Source organism: Triticum aestivum, chromosome 1D, assembly GCF_018294505.1.
Source record: "Triticum aestivum cultivar Chinese Spring chromosome 1D, IWGSC CS RefSeq v2.1, whole genome shotgun sequence".
Lineage (NCBI taxonomy): Eukaryota > Viridiplantae > Streptophyta > Magnoliopsida > Poales > Poaceae > Triticum > Triticum aestivum.
The window spans coordinates 497,534,588-497,551,553 of NC_057796.1; the positions used below are offsets into that span (position 1 = coordinate 497,534,588).

The window sequence follows — 16,966 nt, forward strand, 5'->3', positions numbered from 1 at the left end:
ATGCATGTAAACCGAAGAGCGGCGGCAAGTGGTAACTTCTTTCCACAAACCTCAAGATACTTTGATATATGCCTGGGTGGCTCATTTAAATATTTATTTAATCACAAAGATACTCCAGCCAACACAATATTTGATTTTCCCTGGTGGAACTAGAAAGCGGTGCAGGTCAGATCGATATTTGCATGTGTGAAGCAGCACCGTGATTACGAATGGACGGCGGAGATCGACCGGCCACCCCGATAAATACCCCTGTACCTTGGCCGGGTACAGGGCGCACAACACCACCAAAGCCCCAAGCATCAGCAAGCAACAGAGCTAGCTAGATACATCCTTGACCATAAGCTCCAAGGTTCATAGCTACTCCCCTTCCTCTGTTTCTGCCTTCTTTTTTCTGGCCATGCATGCATACAAGATTGATCGGGATTGTTCCACAAGGCGATATACATCTGAAACTAGTGCATATCTTGATCGGTTTTGATCTAGGCAGCACAGTTTTTGGTTTTTCTTGGCAGCCATGCATGTATATGCATCTAGTTTTGCCATTTCTTTCTTGTGTTCTTTGCTTCTTCTTCGTAACTCTCATGCTGTTTTCGGTGCTACATGTTGCACATTATAAACATGGGAAGCATCCATCCATGTACTGTGTAGCTCTCTGTTACATACTGTTGACATCCAAAATACACCGTAGGCTCACATAAGCTATGTTCCTATTCCAAAGTATCTATTTCTTTCCTCTCTTTTTTCTCTTTTCTTGATGTTCCTTTTGTCCTCATAGGCTCACTTATGCAATCTACAATTTTTTTTCCTTGTTCTTGCATCATCGATGCTGCACTATTTTTAGTTTGGTTCCATGCATACAAGATCGAGATTTGTTAAAGGCGCTGCCTATACACGTGTACGGTGAAACTAGTAGTAGTAGTGCATTTGGATCTGTATATTGTTGCCCTGGTTGTTATTGGCAGAAGCCATGCATATGGATCTAGCATGCATGTTGCAGATTTTTTGTGTCTGGAGTAATAGTTTGTGGATTTTTTGTTCATGTTCTTTTTATCCTCGTCTATGTAATCTAGGGGGGGGGGGGGGGGGGGGGGGGGTCAAAGTGTGCATACCTCTGATCTCAGCTTACTCTGCACGCATGCATGATTTTGCAAAACAAATCTTTTAACATATCAGCTAAGATCAATGAACATGTGGATCAAAACAACTAATCTCTTTATAAATTATTATTTTTGCAGTTCTTGTAGCTAGTTGATCATGGCATCGTCCCTCAAGGCATTGCTTGTTGATGATATGGCAGTTGAACGCTTGGTTGCCTCCGCCATGCTGCGGAAGTTTCATTGTGAGATCACCATGGCGAAGAATGGGAAAGAAGCTGTTGATATGTTCCTTGAGGGCAACGAGTTTGATATTGTTGTATGTGATAAGGACATGCCCATAATGACCGGTCCTGAGGTATATGCTTAGTTAATTTCCCATTTCTTTCTCTTCCTTTTTTGCTTGAACATAACACATATTTGATGTCACCTCATTCACCCAATATTTCTTGTACATGTTACTTGACAGGCAGTTGAGAAGATCCGTGCTATGGGAGCCACCGATGTGAAGATCGTCGGGGTGTCCGCTGATGATAACGCCATGGAGGCGTTCATGAGTGCCGGCGCTGATGACTTTGTGCCCAAACCAGTGAGGCCTGAAATTCTCGAACCTATGATTCAGGAGGTCATCAATAAAAAGAATAATTAGCGACGGTCTACGGCAATAATCTAGCTTGCTTAATCCCGTCATGAAGAAATTTTAAATGTTCGGCTAGCTCATTTCTGCTAGCTCCAGTCCGCATTATATTATTATTGTCGTGTTGCCGTATTGTTTCGAGGTCATGTTAAAGGTCGGACGCCATTAGCAAGAAGAGCAAGAGAGTCTGCCAACAAATTGATTTTATCTGTAGGTCTTTCAGTTATAATCCGCTAAATTCTGTTAATTTATGCTTCATGGTCTGTGACACGTGCCTGTATGTGTCTCTATCCGGAGGAAAATTATTCGGCTACCAACAAGTGTTTGGTAATTGTTTCATGGGTTGGATTTCTTCTATAGTGTGGTGTACACCTTCGTATAAAGCTAACCAGTGGCCGATTGTAATACTCTTTCTTTAAACATGAGAAAATATGTGAGAATACTATATCATTAGTCACAAAAGAAATGCCAGCCAACATTTGATTTTCCCCGGTGATATATCACCAGCGTGATTTCGAATGGACTGTCAACTTTGGACATCGATCCGCCATGCATCAAGTAACCCTAGAGCTAGGTACCTACATCCTCCACCACAAGCTCCAAGGTCCATCTTCAGCATTGCTCATGAGTTTACCCAGATGATCGCCAGGTCAATGTTGTGAAATTAGGAGAGGATTTTTCTTTTTGCGAATGTTTTTTTAGCAGAGTATAATGAGTGTCCCCATTCGATAGCTCAGTTTGATCATAGTTTGAGGGGTCAATTTATTTTCATGTTACTCTTCCAACTTAATCAATAAAGGCTTCATGTTTTAAAGTAAGGCCGCAGTCTAGCCTTATACCATCGGTTGGGCACATTTCTTAAATTTAAGCAAATATACGAAATGGTCCTCACTTTACCCCGAGAGAAGATGGCATATTATCTGTCTTTGATTTATAAATAAGTGGTTATCACCTACGGTAGGAGATGATACTTTATTGAGTTTCTTATTTATGAACAATGAAAGATACACATAGTGCAATGACAATGATTGTCTCTCCTTTTTCTTTGACCGCAACACCAATAATGCTTTTTTGACCATCTAAAATGTAAAGAAAAACAAATAAAGTCTTCAGGTATGACAATCTAACGAAAATAAAGATCCGGTTAAAATGCCACCATCCCCGAACTGCTCCCATTTCATTGTGCTATACACATTAACTATAGAGTTAGTCCACTTAGATTAATTTTCTTGCATAAAAACAAAATTTACTAGTTGTTGTGCTATATGTTTCCATAGCAACGTCCGAACATTGAAGTTTGTGGTCCAGTCTTTGATACACTTGCACTGTTAGACTACATTATAAAATTTCTCGTTCTAAATATGATGTTATCTTTCTTGTCTGAAAAGCCATAATAACCACATGCTTTGATTAGCCATATTTATTTTGTGCAAAAGTGCAAGACACATTTTCCAATATATAAATCCAGAGCCAGGAACAAAGGCAATGCAAATTTAGTTTCTGCTACAATGCTTGCTGGCTAAGGTTTGTGATACAATCTCTGAGGGCAACCTCTACAACCACGGATTCTCCTACGTCTTCTCTGACTAACAGAAGGTCAAGCGCGACACCATCCACCCCCAGAAGAAAGCATCTCCCCTCCCCTCATCGACGTCGTAGATAGAGCCTAAGAATGTGTTGGATCTCAATTTGGATCCATATCGGGGATTACAAACTAGCAATGAGGAGGAGGACAAAAGTGGTGATAATGATGATATTGTAATACACTTCTGTGTTGGGAGCAAAGCATGGTAATGGATGCCCACATAAGTGGGGTGCGGCCGGCCTCATAAGGATGTGATATCTGGCAATGGAGGAGTGCTTCCTCTCCATTGAGCAAGAGAGGGCATGGGAGACCAAGGAAGAGACAGACAGGTGGCTCGTCGAAGCTTCTCTTCATATTGGAGATGACACTATGACTATGAGACCCCCCCCCCCTCGAGGTGATTCCTTGACGCCAAAGAGATGCGCGGGAGGCCAAGAAAGGAGCCAGAAGCAACGTCAATTAGTATCAAGAGAGGGCCTGGGAGGCCGAGAAAGGACCAATAGTCACAAACAGACTCTTCTCCAATTGCGTCCAAAAAAACATTTGCATGTAGTAAAGGCCTGGGTGAAAAAGAGCCGACTATCTTGTATACACCTTTGAAACTTGACGTGTGCGGTTGACTTGAGATTTGAGTAAGCTTGGTGGTGAATCTTGTCCTTGTGAGTGTTCTTATGGAGCCCACCCCCCTTTGTTCCCCATGTTCTTCGTGTTTTACCTCTAATCCACCTCCAATTGTGATGATCGGGGCACCCCTATAGCTCCCCCCATATCATTTTCTTAGCCTGGAACACGAGGCTTTATATGTCACATGTAGGGTTTCACCTATAAGACCCGTATAACTTCGACTCTCCTTGACCTCAAGACGAACTGATATTCCCATTCAGTGTAATATGTCGAGCAAAGCTGGAGTGGAAAAGGACTTTGTTTTCTGCCATGCAATAAAATCCTACATCAAATGATCATTCAGGGTGATTCGCAAAATTCTTTCAGGATCAAAAGGCAAGAAACTACTAATAATGAAATATGCATCCCATTATGCCAAAGAAGATTCAATGAGCTCATCAACTTTGTTCAAAATAACATGCGACTTCCTAGTCTGTATCTTCCCCGTCGGACTATGTATGACCCAATGATCATCTCATATGGTGATTCTTGTAGCTGACCCAACTCTCCAAATATGACCTATTTTGAAAGCATGTACATTCTATTAAGATCCTATTCAGCAATAGTCTTGAAGTTCTCTGTAGTCTAACATATGTTAATATAGGAAATATAAGTTTCAACAATTTCTCTACCGTATCTACAAATATGGTAGTTAAAATGTTTGTGGTTCCAGGAGTAGTCATCGTTGTGGTGGGTATTCCAGACAAGACGGTGACACATGCCGTATAGGACGCTAACAAGGACCCAACCATGGTCGACACATCCACCACACGCAAATCCCTGACGGGGGGAAAGGAAGAGGGAGTTGTATTGTATGTCATCTGCATTTTGAATCGTAAGTCCCTATCCACACAAGCCTTCGGCAAAGTTGAGGTGATGTCCTGCCCAACGAGTTTGAGACCGCAACCAACACCCATATTTTCAATGCTTTCCTCCTTCGTCTTCCCTTCATCACCAATTCCATGGCCTAACTACGCTCTGATCAAAGTTCAAGAGATTCTATGGGAAATTATCAATCCGTTTATAGCAAAATCTCATATATATTTTTGTTATCCAAAGTACAACATTTCCTTTTCACTTTTTCTTGATGTTCTTTTTATCCACAGGCATGTGATCTAGGATTTCTTATATAAAAGTGCTTGTTATGTGATCGAAGCATTTCATAAACTACATTGTAGATACTGACTAAGAAAGTGTGTGTACCACTTGCAATAGCTACAAATTTGGATGATTGATTTCAACTTATTGTTCATGTTTTTGTTAAAAAAATCTGTTTATTAATTGGCCATGGATGACCAATAACTAATCTACATATTTACTATGTTGGTCATTGGATCCTCTAAGTAGCTGATCATGTCATTCAAGACCTAAATAGCCACATCCTTATCATTGCTTTGCTTAATGAGGATATTGTCGTCGATAACATTATTCTATCAGCGATGCTGCACAAGTTTCACTATGAGACTACTCTGGCCAAGAATGGGAGAGAAGACGTCAATCTTGAGGATGTCTACAATGGTGATAATGATGATATTGTTGAATACACTTCTGTGTTGGGAGCAATGCATGGTAATGGAAGCCCACATAAGGTTGTGATATCTGCCAATGGAGGAGGTGCTTCCTCTCCATTGACCAAGAGAGGGCATGGGAGAGCAAGGAAGATACACATTGTTGGCTCGTTACAAGCTTCTTTTCAGAATGGAGACAACACTATGACTATGAGACCCCCCCCCCCTCCCCCCCGCTCCCCCGAGGTTATTTCTCAACACCAAAGAGATGCACGGGAGGCCAAGAAAGGAGCCAGAAGCAACGTCAACAAGTATCTATAGAGGGCTTGGGAGGCCGAGAAAGGACCAACAATCACTAGCAGATTCTTCTCCAATTGGGTCCAAAAAATAAAAAATGCAGGCAGTAAAGGCTCGAGAGAAAAAGAGCCGATCATTTTGTATACACCTTTCAAACTTGACGTGTGTACTTGAATTGAGATTTGAGTAGCTTGGTGGTGAATCTTGTCCTTGTGAGTGTTCTTATTGAATCCCCCTCCCCTTTGTTCCCCATGTCGTGTTTTACCTCTAATCCACCTCCAATCGTGATGGTCGGGGCACCCCTATAGCTCCCTCTGTATCATTTTCTTATCTCGGAACACGAGGCATTATATGACACATGCAGGGTTTCACCTATAAGACTCGTACCCCTTCGACTCTCCTTGACCTTGAGACGAATTAATATCCCCATTTACTGTAATATGTCGAGCAAACCGAAGTGGAAAAGGACTTTATTTTGTGCTACGCAACAAAATCCTATGTCAAATGATCATTCGGGGTGATCTGGAAAATACTTTCGAGATCAAAAGGCAAGAAACGACTAATAATGAAAACTTCATCCTGTTATGCCAAAGAAGAGACAATGAGCTCATCAGCTTTGTTCAAAATAACATGCATCGTCGTAGTCTGTATCTTCCCCATCGGACTATGTGTGACCCAATGATCATGTCATATCGTGATTCTTATAGCTGACCCAACTCTCCAAATATGACCTATTTTGAAAGCATGTATATTCTATTAAGATCCTATTTAGCAATAGTCTTGAAGTTCTCTGTAGTCTGACATATGTTAAGATAGGAAATATAAGTTTCAACAATTTCTCAACCGAATGTACTAATATGGTAGTTAAAACGTTTGTGGTTCAAGGAGTAGTCACTGTTGTGGTGGGTATTCCATACAAGACAATGACACACGCTGCATAGGATGATAACAAGGACCCAACCATGGTTGAAACATCCACCAATACAAATCCCTGGCGGGGGAAAGGAAGAGGGAGTTGTACTGTATGTCATCTGCATTTTCAACAGTAGGTCCCTATCCACACAAGCCTTGACAAATTTGCAGGTGATGTCCTAGCTAACGAGATTGAGATCGCAACCAACACCCATATTTTCAATGCCTTCCTCCTTAGTCTTCCCTTCATCACCAATTCCATGGCCTAACTACAATCTGATCGAAGTTCAAGAGATTCTATGGGAAATTATACATCCGTGTGTAGCAAAATCTCTTATATATTGTTGTTATCCAAAGTACAACATTTCCTTTTGACTTTTTCTTGATGTTCTTTTTATCCACATGCATGTGATCTAGGATTTCTTAGATAAAAATATTTCTTATGTGATCAAAGCATTTCATAAACTACATTGTAGATACTGACTAAGACAGTGTGTGTACCACTTGCAATAGCTACAAATTTTGATGATTGATTTCAACTTATTGTTCATGTTTTTGTTCAAAAAAATCAGTTTATGAATTGGTCATGGATGGCCAATAACTAATCTATATACTTATTATGTTGATCGTTGGATCCTCTAAGTAGCTGATCATGTCATTCAAGACCTAAATAGCCACATCCTTCATCATTGCTTTGCTTGATGAGGATATTGTCGTCGATAACATTATTCTATCACCGATGCTACACAAGTTTCACTATGAGACTACTCTGCCCAAGAATGAGAAAGAAGACGTCGAGCTTGAGGATGTCTACAGCGGTGATAATGATGATATTGTTGAATACAGTTCTGTGCTGGGAGCAAAGCATGGTAATGGACGCCCACATAAGTTGGGTGCGACCGGCCTCATAAGGTCGTGATGTCTGCCAATGGAGGAGGCGCTTCCTCTCCATTGACAAAGAGAGGGCATGGGAGACCAAGGAAGAGACACACTGTTGGCTCATTAGAAGCTTCTTTTCCGAATGGAGACGACACTATGACTATGAGAACCCCCCCCCCCACTCCCCCGAGGTGATTTCCCAACGCCAAAGAGATGCACGGGAGGCCAAGAAACGAGTCAGAAGTAACGTCAACGAGTATCAAGATAGGGCCTGGGAGTCCGAGAAAGGACCAAAAATCACTAGCAGACTCTTCTCCAATTGGGTAAAAATATAAAAAAATGCAGGTAGTAAAGGCCCGAGTGAAAAAGAGCCGATCATTTTGTATACAACTTTGAAACTTGACGCAACAAAATCCTATATCAAATGATCATTCAGGGTGATTCGCAAAATTCTTTCAGGATCAAAAGGCAAGAAACGACTAATAATGAAATATCCGTCCCATTATGTGAAAGACAATTCAGTGAGCTCAGCAACTTTGTCCAAAATAACATGCGCCTTCCTAGTCTGTATCTTCCCTGTCGGACTATCTGTGTCCCAATGATCATCTCATATGTTGATTCTTGTTGCTGACCCAACTCTCCAAATATGACCTATTTTGAAAGCATGTATATTCCATTTAGATCCCATTTAGCAATAGTCTTGAAGTTCTGTGTAATCTGACATATGTTAAGATAGGAAATATAACTTTCAACAATATCTCTACCGAATGTACAAATATGATAGTTAAAATGTTTGTGGTTCAAGGAGTAGTCACTGTTGTGGTGGGTCTTCCAGACAAGACGGTGACACACCTCACATAGGACGCTAACAAGGACCCAACCATGGTCGACACATCCACCACACACAAATCGCTGCGGGGTGAAAGGAAGAGGGAGTTGTACTGTGTGCCATTTGCTTTCTGAACCATAGGTCCCTATCCACACAAGCCTTCGGCAAAGTTGCAGGTGATATCTTGCCCAATGAGTTTGAGACCGCAACCAACACCCATATTTTGAATGCCTTCCTCCTTTGTCTTCCCTTCGTCACCAATGCCATGGCCTAACTACACTCTGGTCGATGTTCACTAGATTCTATGGGAAATAATCCATCCGTGTGTAGCTGAATCTCTTATATAATGTTGTTATCCAAACTACAACATTTCCTTTTGGCTTTTTCTTGATGTTCTTTTCATCCAGAGGCATGTGATCTAGGATTTCATATATAAAAATACTTGTTATGTGACCGAAGCATTTCATAAACTATATTGTAGATACTGACTAAGAAAGTGTGTGTACCACTTGTAATAGCTACAAATTTTGATGATTGATTTCAACTTATTGTTCATGTTCTTGTTCAAAAAATCAGTTTATTAATTGTTCATGGATGACCAATAACTAATCCATATATTTACTATGTTGGTCGTTGGATCCTCTAAGTTAGCTGATCATGTCATTCAAGACCTAAATAGCCACATCCTTCACCATTGCTTTACTTGAAGAGGATATTGTCGTGGATAACATTATTCTATCAGTGATGATGCACGAGTTTCACTATGAGACTACTCTGGCAAAGAATGGGAAATAAGACGTCGAGCTTGAGGATGTCTAGAACGGTGATAATGATGATATTGTTGAATACACTTCTGTGTTGGGTGCAAAGTATGGTAATGGACGCCCACATAATTAAGTTGGGTGCGACTGGCCTCATAAGGTTGTGATGTCTGCCAATGGAGTAGGCGCTTCCTCTCCATTGACAAAGAGAGGGCATGGGATACCAAGGAAGAGACACACTGTTGGCTCGTTAGATGCTACTTTTCAGAATGGAGACGACACTATGACTATGAGATAACCCCCCCCCCCCCCCCCCCGCTCCCCCGAGGTGATTTCTCAATGCAAAAGAGATGCACGGAGGCCAAGAAAGGAGTCATATCCAATGTCAACGAGTATCAAGAGAGGGCTGGGAGGCCAAGAAAGGACCAACAATCACTAGCAGACTTTTCTCCGATTGGGTCCAAAAAATAAAAAATGCAGGTAGTAAAGGCCCGAGTAAAAAGAGCCTACCATTTTGTATACACCTTTCAAACTTGACATGTGTAGTTGAATTGATATTTGAGTAGCTTGGTGGTGAATCTTGTCCTTGTGAGTGTTCCAATTGAGTCCCCTCCCCTTTGTTCCCCATGTCGTGTTTAACCTCTAATCCACCTCCAATCATGATGATCGGGGCACCCCTATAGCTCCCTCCGTATCATTTTTTAGCTTGGAACACGAGGCATTATATGTCACATGCAGGGTTTCACCTATAGGACTCGTATCCCTTCGACTATCCTTGACCTCGAGATGAATTAATATTCCCATTCAGTGTAATATGTCGAGCAAACTGAAGTGGAAAAGGAGTTTGTTTTGTGCCATGCAACAAAATCCTATGTCAAATGATCATTCAGGGTGATTCGCAAAATTCTTTTAGGATCAAAAGGCAAGAAACGACTAATAATAAAATATTCATCCCATTATGCCAAAGAAGATTCAATGAGCTCATCAACTTTGTTCAAAATAACATGTGTCTTCCTAATCTATATGTTCCCGTCGGACTATGTGTGTCCCAATGATAATCTCATATGTTGATTCTATAGCTGACCCAACTCTCCAAATATGGCCTAGTTTGAAAGCATGTATATTCTATTAAGATTCTATTTAGCAATAGTTTAGTCTGACATATGTTAAGATTGGAAATATAAGTTTCAACAATTTCTCTACCGAATGTACAAATATGGTAGTTAAAATGTTTGTGGTTCAAGGAGTAGTCACAGTTGTGCTGGGTATTGCAGACAAGACGGTGACACACGTCGCATAGGAGGTTAACAAGGACCCAACCATGGTCGACTCATCCACCACACAAAATCCCTAACGGGGGGAAAGGAAGAGGGAGTTGTATTGTGTGTCATCTGCATTTTGAACCGTAGGTCCCTATCCACACAAGCCTTCGGCAAAGTTGTAGGTGATATCTTGCCCAACGAGTTTGAGACCGCAACCAACACCCATATTCTGAATGCCTTCCTCCTTCGTCTTCCCTTCATCACCAATTCCATGGCCTAACTACACTCTGATCAAAGTTCAATTGATTCTATGGGAAATTATAGATCCGTGTGTAGAAGAATCTCTTATATATTGTTGTTATCCAAACTACAACATTTCCTTTGACTTTTTCTTGATGTTCTTTTTATCCACAGGCATGTGATCTAGGATTTCATATATAAAAATACTTGTTATGTGGCCGAAGCATTTCATAAACTTCATTGTAGATACTGACTAAGAAAGTGTGTGTACCACTTCCAATAGCTACAAATTTTGATGATTGATTTCAACTTATTATTCAAAAAATCAGTTTATTAATTGTTCACGGATGACCAATATCTAATCTATATATTTACTATGTTGGTAGTTGGATCCTCTAAGTTATCTGATCATGTCATTACAGAACTAAATAGCCGCATTCTTCATCATTGCTTTGCTTGATGAGGATATTGTCGTTGATAACATTATTATATCAGCGATGCTGCACAAGTTTCACTATGAGACTACTCTGGCCAAGAATTGGAAAGAAGAAGTCGATTTTGTGGATGTCTACAGTGGTGATAATGATGATATTGTTGAATACACTTTTGTGTTAGGTGCAAAGCATGGTAATGGACGCCCACATAAGTTGGGTGTGACCGGCCTCATAAGGTTGTGATGTCTGCGAATAGAGGAGGTGCATCTTCTCCATTGACCAAGAGAGGGCATGGGAGAGCAAGAAAGAGACACACTGTTTGCTCGTTACAAACTTCTTTTCAGAATGGAGACGACACTATGACTAAGAGATCCCCCCCCCCCCGCCGCTCTACCCCGAGGTGATTTCTCAATGCCAAGGAGATGCACGGGAGGCCGATAAAGGAGCCAGAAGCAATGTCAACGAGTATCAAGAGAGGGCTTGTGAGGCCGAGAAAGGACCAACAATCACTAGCAGACTCTTCTCCGATTGGGTTCAAAAAATAAAAAATGCAGGCAGTAAAGGACCGAGTGAAAAAGAGCCGATCATTTTGTATACACCTTTCAAACATGAAGTGTGTACTTGAATTGAGATTTGAGTAGCTTGGTGGCGAATCTTGTTCTTGTGAGTGTTCCTACTTAGTCCCCCTCCCCTTTGTTCCCCATGTTGTGTTTACCTCTAATCCACCTCCAATCGTGATGATCGGGGCACCCCTTATCATTTTCTTAGCTTGGAACACCAGGCATTATGTCACATGCATGGTTTCACCTATAAGACTCGTACCCCTTCGACTCTCCTTGACCTCGAGATGAATTAATATTCCCATTCAGTGTAATATGTCGAGCAAACTGAAGTGGAAAAGGACTTTGTTTTGTGCTACACAACAAAATCCTATGTCAAATTATTATGCAGGGTGATTTGCCAAACTCTTTCATGATCAAAAGGCAAGAAACGACTAATAATGAAAACTTCATCCAATTAATGCCAAAGAAGAGTCAATGAGCTCATCAACTTCGTTCAAAATAACATGCATCGTACTAGTCTGTATCTTCCCCGTTGGATTATTTGTGACCCAATGATCAACTCATATGGTGATTCTTGTAGCTGACCCAACTTTCCAAATTTGACCTATTTTGAAAGCATGTATATTCTATTACGATCCTATTTAGGAATAGTATTGAAGTTCTCTGTAGTCTGACATATGTTAAGATAGGAAATATAAGTTTCAACAATTTCTCAACTGAATGTACAAATATGGATGTTAAAACGTTTGTGGTTCAAGGAGTAGTCACTATTGTGGTGGGTATTCCATACAAGACGGTGACACATGCTACATAGGACGCTAACAAGGACCCAACCATGGTCAACACGTCCACCACAAACAAATCCCTGACGGGGGGAAAGGAAGAGGGAGTTGTACTATATGTCATCTGCATTTGGAACCGGAGGTCCCTATCCACACAAGCCTTCGGCAAAGTTGCACGAGATTGAGACCGCAATTGACACCCATAGTTTTAATGACATTCACCTTCGTCTTTCCTTCATCACCAATTCGAAGTTCAAGAGATTCTATGGGAAATTATACATCCGTGGGTAGCAAAATATCTTATATATTGTTATTATCCAAAGTACAACATGTCCTTTTGACTTTTTTCTTCACATTCTTTTTATCCACATGCATCTGATCTAGGATTTCTTATATAAAAACATTTGTTATGTGATCGAAGCATTTCATAAACTACATTGTAGATACTGACTAAGAAAGTGTGTTTAACACTTGCAATGGCTACAAATTTTGATGATTAATTTCAACTTATTGTTCATGTTTTTGTTTAAAAAAATACGTTTATTAATTGGTCATGGATGACCAATAACTAATCTATATATTTATTATGTTGGTCGTTGGATCCTCTAAGTAGTTGATCATGTCATTCAAGACCTAAATAGCCGCATCCTTCACCATTGCTTTGCTTGATGAGGATATTGTCGTCGATAACATTATTCTATCAGCGATGCTGCACAAGTTTCACTATGAGACTACTCTGGCCAAGAATGGGAAAGAAGACGTTGAGCTTGAGGATGTCTACAGTGGTGATAATGATGATATTGTTGAATACACTTCTGTGTTGGGAGCAAAGCATGGTAATGGATGCCCACATAAGTTGGGTGCGATCGGCCTCATAAGGTTGTGATGTCTGATAATGGAGGATGTGCTTCCTTTTCATTGACTAAGAGAGGGCATGGGAGACCACCAAAGAGACACACTGTTGGCTCGTTAGAAGATTCTTTTTAGAATGGAGTCGACACTATGACAATGAGAACACCCCCCCCCCCCCCCCCCGCTCCCCAAGGTGATTTCTCAACGCCAAAGAGATGCATGGGAGGCCAAGAAAGGAGTCAGAAGCAACTTCAACGAGTATCAAGAGAGTGCTTGGGAGGCCGAGAGAGGACCAAAAATGACTAGCAGACTCTTCTCCAATTGGGTCCAAAAAATAAAAAAATACAGGCACTAAAGGCCCGAGTGAAAAAGAGCCAATCATTTTTTATACACCTTTGAAACTTGGCGTGCGTAGTTGAATTGATATTTGAGTAGCTTGGTGGTGAATCTTGTCCTTGTGAGTGTTCTTATTCAATCCCCCTCCCCTTGGTTCCCCATGCCGTGTTTTACCTCTAATCCACCTCCAATCATGATGATCGAGGCACCCCTATAGTGAAGGAAATATGCCCTAGAGGCAATAACAAAAGTTGTTATTTTATATTTCCTTATTCATGATAAATGTTTATTATTCATGCTAGAATTGTATTAACCGGAAACTTGATACATGTGTGCATACATAGAGAAAACACCATGTCCCTAGTAAGCGTCTACTAGACTACCTCGTTAATCAAAGATGGTTAAGTTTCCTAACCATAGACATGTGTTATCATTTGATGAACGGGATCACATCATTAGGAGAATGATGTGATGGACAAGATCCATCCGTTAGCATAGCATATTGATTGTTCTGTTTTATTGCTATTGCTTTCTTCATGTCAAATACATATTCCTTCGACTATGAGATTATGCAAATCTTGGATACCGGAGGAATGCCTTCTGTGCTCTCAAACATCACAACGTAACTAGGTGATTATAAATATGCTCTATAGGTATCTCCGAAGGTGTTTGTTGGGTTGGCATAGATCGAGATTAGGATTTGTCACTCCGAGTATCGGAGAGGTATCTCTGGGCCCTCTCCGTAATACACATCATAAGAAGCCTTGCAAGCAAAGTGACTAATGAGTTAGTTGCAGGATGATGTATTAGGGAACGAGTAAAGAGACTTGCCGGTAATGAGATTGAACTAGGTATGAAGATACCAACGATCCAATCTCGGGCAAGTAACATACCGATGGACCAAGGGAATAACGTATGTTGTCATAACGGTTCGACCGATAAAGATCTACGTAGGATATGTAGGAGGCAATATGAGCATCCTGGTTCCGCTATTGGTTATTGACTGGAGAGGTGTCTCGGTCATGTCTACATAGTTCTCGAACCCATAGGGTCCGCACGCTTAACGTTCGATGATGATTTAGTATTATATGAGTTATGTGATTTGGTGACCGAATGTTGTTTGGAGTCCCGGATGAGATCGCGGACATGACGAGGAGTCTCAAAATGGTCAAGAGGTAAAGATTGATATATAGGACGATGGTATTCGACACCGGAAGTGTTCCGGAGGACATCGGGTACTCATCGGGTCACCGGAAGGAGTTTCGGGCACCCCCGGCAAAAGATATGGGCCTTATGGGCCAAAAGGGGAAACTCAACAGCCACAAGGGGCTGGTGCGCCCCCACATATGGGCCGGCCTAAGTGGAGAAGGAAAGGGGAGGAGGAAAGGAAAGAGAGGGAATAGGATTCCCCCTTCCTTCCACCTCTCCCCTCTTTCCTTCCCCCTTCCGTACACAAGGAAAGGGGGTGCAGGGCATGGCAGGGCCCCTAAGGGGCGGCGGCCAAGCCCCACGGCACCCTGGCTGCCGCCCCTCCCCTCCCATCTATATATATGTGGGGAGGGGGTGCCTCACAAGCACACAACATCAATTGTTAGCCGTGTGCGGCGCCTCCCTCCACAGTTTACGCCTCCGGTCATATCTTCGTAGTGCTTAGGCGAAGCACTGTGCAGATCACTTCACCATCATCGTCACCCGCCGTTGTGCTGACGAAACTCATCTACTACCTCGACAACTTGCTGGATCAAGAAGACGAGGGACGTCATCAAGCTGAATGTGTGCAGAACTCGAAGGTGTCGTACGTTCGGTACTTGATCGGTCGGATCTAGAAGAAGTTCGACTACATCAACCGCGTTGTCAAACGCTTCCGCTTACGGTCTACGAGGGTACATAGACACACTCTCCCCCTCGTTGCTATGCATCTCCTAGATAGATCTTGCGTGAGCGTAGGAATTTTTTTGAAGTTGCAGCGTAATGGTGTGTCCGAACGTCGTAACCGTACCTTATTAGATATGGTGCGATCTATGATGTCTCTTACCAATTTACCACTATCGTTTTGAGGTTATGCATTAGGGACAGCTGCATTCACATTAAATAGGGCACCGTCTAAATCCGTTGAGATGACACCATATGAACTGTGGTTTGGCAAGAAACCTAAGCTATCGTTTCTTAAAGTTTGGGGTTGCGACACGTATGTCAAAAGGCTTCAGCCGGATAAGCTCGAACCCAAATCAGATAAGTGCATCTTCATAGGATACCCTAAAGAAACAATTGGGTACACCTTCTACCACAAATCCAAAGGCAAGATCTTTGTTTCCAGAATGGAACCTTTCTAGAGAAGGAGTTTCTCTCGAAAGAAGTGAGTGGGAGGAAAGTAGAACTTGATGAGGTAATTGTACCTTCTCTCGAATTGGAAAGTAGCACATTAGTGAAATCCGTTCTTGTGATGCCTGCACCAACTAGAGAGGAAGCTAATGATGATGATCATGAAACTTTGGATCAAGTTACTACTGGACCTCATAGGTCGAACAGAGCATGTTCCGCACCAGAGTGGTATGGTAATCATGTCTTGGAAGTCATGTTATTAGACCATGGTGAACCTACGAATGAAGAAGCGATGATGAGCCCAAATTCCGATAGATGGCTTGAGGCCATGAAATCTGAGAAAGGATCCATGTATGAGAACAAAGTGTGGACTTTGGCGGACTTTCCCAATGATCGGCAAGCCATTGAGAATAAATGGATCTTCAAGAGGAAGACGGACGCTGATGGTAGTGTTACTATCTACAAAGCTCGACTTGTCGCAAAAGGTTTTCGACAAGTTCAAGGTGTTGACTACGATGAGATTTTCTCACTCGTAGCGATGCTTAAGTCTATCCGAATCATGTTAGCAATTGCCACATTTTATGAAATCTGGCAAATGGATGTCAAAACTGCATTCCTTAACGGATTTCTTAAAAAAGAGTTGTATATGATGCAACCAAAAGGTTTTGTCGATCCTAAAGGTGCTAAAAAGTGTGCAAACTCCGGCGATCCATCTATGGACTGGTGCAAACATCTCGGAGTTGGAATATATGCTTTGATGAGGTGATCAAAGCATATGGTTTTATACAGACTTGTGGTGAAACAAGGAAGTGAGTGGGAGCTCTGTAGCATTTCTGATATTATATGTGGATGACATATTGTTGATTGGAAATGATATAGAATTTCTGGATAGCATAAAAGGATACTTGAATAAGAATTTTTCAATGAAAGACCTCGGTGAAGCTACTTATGTATTGAGCATCAAGATCTATAGAGATAGATCGAGATGCTTAGTAGGACTTCACAAAGCA

The 16,966-nt window shown here is 41.6% G+C and overlaps 1 protein-coding gene across 1 annotated transcript; it reads left to right on the forward strand.

Moving 5' to 3' along the window:
• The first annotated feature begins 1,254 nt into the window (after window positions 1-1,254).
• On the forward strand, window positions 1,255-1,743 carry LOC123179741 (two-component response regulator ORR42-like). Its single transcript, XM_044591612.1, has 2 exons — window positions 1,255-1,452; window positions 1,564-1,743. Exons 1-2 carry the CDS (start codon window positions 1,255-1,257, stop codon window positions 1,741-1,743), a joined length of 378 nt encoding a protein of 125 aa, XP_044447547.1.
• The last annotated feature ends 15,223 nt before the right edge of the window (window positions 1,744-16,966 follow it).